At 40.2% G+C, this 6,728-nt stretch overlaps 1 protein-coding gene across 10 annotated transcripts in view; it reads left to right on the plus strand.

The window, feature by feature from the left end:
* The window catches only part of CCP110 (centriolar coiled-coil protein 110), a 29,308-nt gene extending 24,606 nt beyond the window's left edge, over nt 1-4,702 (plus strand). For all 10 annotated transcript variants that reach the window (XM_078344799.1, XM_078344801.1, XM_078344802.1 and 7 more), the window contains one exon: nt 2,193-4,702. In XM_078344799.1, coding sequence (XP_078200925.1) covers nt 2,193-2,245 — 53 coding nt within the window. In that variant the 3' untranslated portion in view covers nt 2,246-4,702. The remainder of the gene's footprint in view (nt 1-2,192) is intronic.
* The last annotated feature ends 2,026 nt before the right edge of the window (nt 4,703-6,728 follow it).

Genomic DNA, 6,728 nt, shown 5'->3' on the forward strand with positions numbered 1-6,728 from the left:
CCTAAATTACTCACCGGGCATTGAAGATTAAACCTCTAATCAATTCTAATCTTTCCATTAATATATAATTAGGTAAATTTGAGAGCTTTTATTACTAAGTGATTCCCTTCAAATTAGGGAGCAAGCTATTGATCGTAACTTTGAAATGATGGCTTACCTTTTGTATGTATGTAGTGAATGTAATTCATAGTGTCACTCATATATGGTATAATTTAAAAGGTCATCTTTGGAAATTGTTGAGTGACAGTTAATGGAATTGTCATAAAGGGTTACATAGCTGAAGGTGCTGCCTGCTCCAGAGGCAGTCAGAATAAGCTAGTTTGAAAGACAACCATTTGAAAGGACTCAGACCAAACACCAGATCTGTGGAATTTTAAGACATTTTCTGTTTTTCCCATGTTAATATTCTGTATTGCACTGAGTCTTAGCAAGTTGGAAAATCATTGAGGAATTAGTATTATTTTGCCTGATATCAGTTTGCCACAGTGACTACTCTCCATGTTTTTTTCTCATGCATTTCATCTCCACTATTTGTCACTTGTGAACCTGTAAGCAAAATAGCAAGTACTGTTTTTATTCAGCAATACTTAACAGTATAAAGGATTATAGGCAGTCATTGAAGTTAATAACATACAATGAAGTTTATTATTTTGAACTATTGAGGTTTAATTGCATTGCAACATAATTATTAACACAAATGAACTTAACCCTTGAATTAACATGTACAATCAATAGGTGACTAAAGAAATACAAAAATCTGCTGCTGTTTTCTAAAGATTTACTTACATATGAGTGCATATTTAGACAACTGAAAGAGACTACAGAATTGGTTGTTTTTTTGTTTTGTTTTGTTTTGTGTTTTGAGACAGAGTCTCACTCTTGTTGCCCAGGCTGGAGTGCAGTGGTGTGATCTCGGCTCACTGCAACCTCTGCCTCCTGGGTTCAAGCGATTCTCCTGCCTCAGCCTCCTGAGTAGCTGGGATTCCAGGTGCCTGCCACCACACCCCGCTAATTTTTTGTATTTTTAGTAGAGACGGTGTTTCACCATGTTGGCCACACTGGTCTCGAACTCCTGACCTCGTGATCACCCACCTCAGCCTCCCAAATTTCTGGGATTATAGGCATGAGGCACCGTTCCCAGCCAGAATTGTATTCTTTTATATAAACAGAGAGTTTGGGGTACTGGTGGGTTAAAATGCCAACTATGAATCTGAACACAGGAATCCATTGTTGCTCTTGAAAAGATTATTGTTTCCTGCTTCAAGGTTTTTTGTTTTTTTGAGATGGAGTTTCACTCTTATTGCCCAGGCTGGAGTGCAATGGCATGATCTCAGCTTACTGCAACCTCTGTCTCTCAGGTTCAAGTGATTCTCCTGCCTCAGCCTCCTAAGTAGCTGGGATTACAGGCATGTGCCATCACTCCTGGCTAATTTTTGTACTTTTAGTAGAGAATGGGGTTCACCATATTGGCCAGGCTGGTCTTGAACTCCTGACCTTGTGATCCACCTGCTTCGGCCTCCCAACGTGCTGGGATTACAGGTGCGAGCCACCGCGCCCAGCCTCCTTCTTAGAGTTTTAATGGTCTGAATTACGTGTTAAACAAATTTGAAATTATATTTTGATTTGCTCTGAATGGAGGCAAACACTTTTTTAACCAATTTATAGAAGACTCATTTTTGTCATGATAAAATATCGTACTCTTAGACTGAAGTCGAATTCTAATATGTTAAAGTATGCTGCAAAGCATTTAGTTATTTAAAGTTTTATGAACCTAAGTTGCCATCTCTGATGTTATCGTAAGTGATCTTTGACTTGCAGTTTTAAAACACATTTCTTCATTTGACGTTTTATGCTTGACCAGAATTTATAGGGAAATGCGGAAACCACTAATCACAGCAGAGTAGGAGGTGGTCATGCAAAATGGTTAGGTAAAATAACACATCAGGTGGCACTGGCTTACCAGAGTTCTTACTTCTAGCTCTGTTCCTTAGGCAAGTGCTCTCCTGTGCCTCAGTTTTACTACCCTTAAAATGGTCGTAACAATCTCTACCTCAGGATGATTCATAGAAGGATTAAATATGATAATGTATATTGCTTAGCTCAGCGCTTGTTCCAGAGTAAGCACTCATTAAATTGTATCATTATAGAATATCTACCATTGAGAAATAATATTAGTTTTGCTCTATTTTTAGGAGTATATGCAGGAAAAATCCAAAGAAAGCGGCCAAATGTTGCGACAATTTAAGAAGACAGCATTCATTAGGATAAAATGGGAGAGGATTATAATCCATGTTATTTTCCCTGCCCAAGACTTTATTCAACCCTGGACTCTGTTTACACACACAAAGTGACGTCAGAAGGCTGAGCACTTATCTGGATCATTTGGCCAGTTTGCTAATTCCTGCTCCACACCCCTGTGTTCCTCTTAATAATAAGTGTGGGTGAAGACAAATTAGTATTTAGTAATTGCATCATCTCTGTGCTTACCTATACAAACGTAAGTTTGTTTTATGAGCCCAGATGTCTACAGAGACCCTTTTTGTAAACATAAAGGACATTTGGGTTTACTTTTACAGAATATTGAAAGGATATGACAAATTATAAATAAGTTCTAAAACATAAATTTCATTCATTTCCGCATAGTGATTTTTGAATTTGATTCAAGGGGAAATTATTGCAGAAGAATGCCTTTCCCTCATTTTATAACTTTAAAAACTTGGATTAAATGCTCAGTGTCCATACTCTTTCACTTACAGTGTAACCATACAGCCGATTGTGGTCCGCTAAAATGTGGTCACTTTTGGTCAGAAATATGCATTCCTGTCAACAGCTAGTTGTCTTACAGAAATGTTAGGTTTCATTTATGTTACCCCAGTACTGTTAGAAACATTTGTACTAGATCATTAGATCTTTATGGCTGGGTACCATGGCTCACGCCTTTAATCCCAACACTCTGGGAGGCCAAGGCAGGTGGATCACCTGTGGTCAGGAGTTTGAGACCACCAGCCGGACCAACATGGAGAAACCTTGCCTCCCCTAAAAATACAAAATTAGCCAGGTGTGGTGGTGCATGTCTGTAATCCCAGCTACTCGGGAGGCTGAGGCAGGAGAATTGCGTGAACCTGGGAGGCAGAGGTTGTGGTGAGCCAAGATCCCGCCACTGCACTCCAGCCTGGGCAACAAGAACAAAACTTTGTCTCAAAAAAAAAAAAAAAAAGATCTTTCTGTGCCGGGTAGCAAATTTGGGGAAGACAGCACAATCTTCTTGAATGTAGCTCTTGGGAATGCATTATTACATCCATTTCTGTAAAATAAGAATAATGTGTTGCATGCAGTTATATTTTCTATTTAGTCTGTATATTTTGTTTCTTTATAGTCTGTTTTTTCTAGCATGCTTGATTTAGGAGAGAATAAAGGGCTATATAATAATAAATCCAAATTTCAGGATAAGATTATTGCCTGGTTAAAATTCTGCATTGCTTAAAGACACCCATGTTTAAGATTTTTCATCACTAACATATCCATTAAAAGTATCAATTGGCCAGGCAAGGTGGCCCATGCCTGTAATCCCAGCACTTTGGGAGGCCGAGGCAGGTGGATCACCTGAGGTCAGAAGTTCGAGGCCAGCCTGTCCAACGTGGTGAAACTCCATCTCTATTAAAAATACAAAAATTAGTTGGGCATGGTGGTGCATGCCTGTAGTTCCAGCTACTTGGGAGGCTGAGACAGGAGAATCTCTTGAGCCTGGGAGGCAGAGGTTGCAGTGAGCGGAGATTATGCCACTACACTCCAGCCTGGGCCATAGAGCGAGACTGTGTCTCAAAAAAAAAAAAATGTCTCAACCAACAAATGTTACCAAGAAGACATGACTTCATGAGAGAGAATGTGACTATTAATTTGTCATACCAGTTCCAAAAAGGGCTTTGTGCTTTTCACATAAAATTGGGACAGTGTATATTTAATCTAATGTAAATTTTAAAGGGATACTGGCATTTTGAAAATGCAGCCTATATATATTCTTAATATCATTTTAAGAATATGGAGATGAAGATTGTTTTCTCTAATATTCTGTGCCATTTTAAATTTAACTTTGATATCCAGCTATAGACCAAAATAATAATTCACCCTGGCTGTAAACTTGATTTTCTTTATTGAGATGGATCATGTATTGAATGAGTGAACCGGAAAATTAGAAGACGGTCAAAAAAGGTCCAAGTTATCAATTTTTTTAAATGTATAGGCAAAGTATGTCAAATTATCCTCTTAATATGATAAACTGTGCTTTATCATTCTGAAAATTCAGGATACAGATTATAGCATTGTGGGTCTCTCCAGTAAGAAAGATGTAAAAGTTTTGTGTATATTTTTTTGTGTGTAATGCAAATTAGTTAAAGCAAATAGTATGTTTTGGAGAAAGTTAAAACTAGCTTTAGATTAAGGATGCGAAACTTGAGTGTGTTTTTAATTTAAAGATAAAAGCGTGTGTTTTACACATTTTTTTGGTGTTCATAGCTTTTCTTATACAAGTGCCAGACACTGTTTTGTGCTTTTGATGGATTTTTATTTATATACATTTTTTTGCTTATTTTTTACTTCAAGTTGGAATGTTCATTAATGTAAATTGTATTTATTTTTATACTTTTATTTTCACTAGTTTTGCTTCTAGGCAAAAAGCAAAATAAACTTTTCATCTTAAAGAAAATCTAGTTTGATTGTTTTTATTTACCAGGGAAAAAACTATTAATAAATAGATAGGCCAGGCATGGTGACTCATGCCTGTAATTCCAGCACTTTAGGAGGCCAAGGCAGGCAGATCATGAGGTCAGGAGTTCCAAGACCAGCCTGGCCAACATGGCAAAACCCCATCTCTACTAAATACAAAATTAGCTGGGTGTAGTGGTGCATGCCTGTTAATTCCAACTACTTGGGAGGCTGAGGGAGGAGAATTGCATGAGCCTGGGAGGCAGAGGCTACGGTAAGCCGAGATCGCACCACTGCACTCCAGCTTGGGCCACACAGTGAGACTCTTATCTCAAAAGAAAAACAAGGAGCCGGGTGCGGTGGCTCAAGCCTGTAATCCCAGCACTTTGGGAGGCCTAGGCAGGTGGATCATGAGGTCAAGAGATCGAGACCATCCTGGTCAACATGGTGAAATCCCGTCTCTACTAAAAATACAAAAAAATTAGCTGGGCATGGTGGCGCGAGTCTGTAATCCCAGCCACTCAGGAGGCTGAGGCAGGAGAATTGCCTGAACCCAGGAGGCGGAGGTTGCGGTGAGCCGAGATTGCGCCATTGCACTCCAACCTGGGTAACGAGCGAAACTGTCTCAAAAAAAAAAAAAAAGAAAAAAAACAAAAGAAAAAAGAAATAGGTATTAGCGAGGCATGGTGGTGGACATCTGTAGTCCCAGGTACTCTGGAGGCTGAGGCAGGAGGATCACTTGAGCCCAGGAGTTCCAGGCCACAGGGAGCTATGATCACACCATTGCACTCCAGCCAGGGTGACAGAATGAGACTTTGTCTCAAAAAAAAAAAAGAAAGAAAATAGATACTGAAAAATATTTGTCCAAAACAAATATTGTATATAATCACTCTTTACAATTACAAGTTCCGTGAAAGATTTATCTCATTATTTAATATGTCACCTGGGCCGGCACAGTGGCTCATGCCTGAAATCCCAACACTTTGGGAGGCTGAGGTGGGCGGATCACCTGAGGTCAGGAGTTCAAGACCAGCCTGACTAACATGGTGAAACCCCATCTCTACTAAAAATACAAAAGTTAGTCAGGTGTGGTGGCAGGCACCTGTAATCCCAGCTACTTAGGAGGCAGACAAGAGAATTGCTTGAACCCAGGAGGTGGAGGTTGCAGTGAGCTGAGATCGTGCCACTGCATTCCAGCCTGAGTGGCAAGAGTGGAACTTAGATACATATATATATATTTGCTCTTGTTGCCCAGGCTGGAGTGCAATGGCATGATCTCGGCTTACTACAGTCTCTGCCTCCCGGGTTCAAGCGATTCTCCTGCCTCAGCCTCAGGAGGCATATACCTATACCAGTGCTTAGTTCAGCATTTTGAGTTTGCATGAGTTGGACTTTTCAGACGGTAAAAATCTTAAGCTGGAAATGTCTTAAGAGAGAAGCCTGCTAAGGGAAGGAGAGGGAGAAAAGAGAATGCAAAGGTTGGAGCTCACATGAAATCTGTTAATTTGCACAGCTTTAAGAATTTTTCTTTTGTTACTGCCTAATCATGTAATGGAGTGTAGGAAAAGGCTAGTTACTTTGCCCTCTTATTGAGGAGATGTTGCATGTGATAACCTGCAAGGCTGTGTGGGAAGAGCCTCCTCGCTTTTCCCTGGCCATCCTTTAACCCTTGTTCACTCCCTGGGTTGGGAATAGTGGGTAGGACTGGAAATACCTTCTTACTCATACTGAGCTGAACACTGGAGGGCCGGTTCTGGAGATGATCCTTTTCCCTGTCATAGGTCACCATCCCATGAACAACCACAGACCACCACCCGCAAATGAAAACTAAGAGTTTCAGTGAAAACATTGAATGCTGTCTCTCTTAGAGACCATAATGGATACCTAAGTAGGTCATAAAAATAATTTTGGGGGCTGGGTGCGGTGGCTCACACTTGTAATCCCAACACTTTGGTAGGCCAAGGCGGGCGGATCACCTGAGGTTGGGAGTTTGAAACCATCCTGACCAACATGGAAAAACCCCGTCC

This window comes from Callithrix jacchus, chromosome 12, assembly GCF_049354715.1.
Source record: "Callithrix jacchus isolate 240 chromosome 12, calJac240_pri, whole genome shotgun sequence".
In the NCBI taxonomy this organism is placed as follows: Eukaryota; Metazoa; Chordata; class Mammalia; order Primates; family Cebidae; genus Callithrix; species Callithrix jacchus.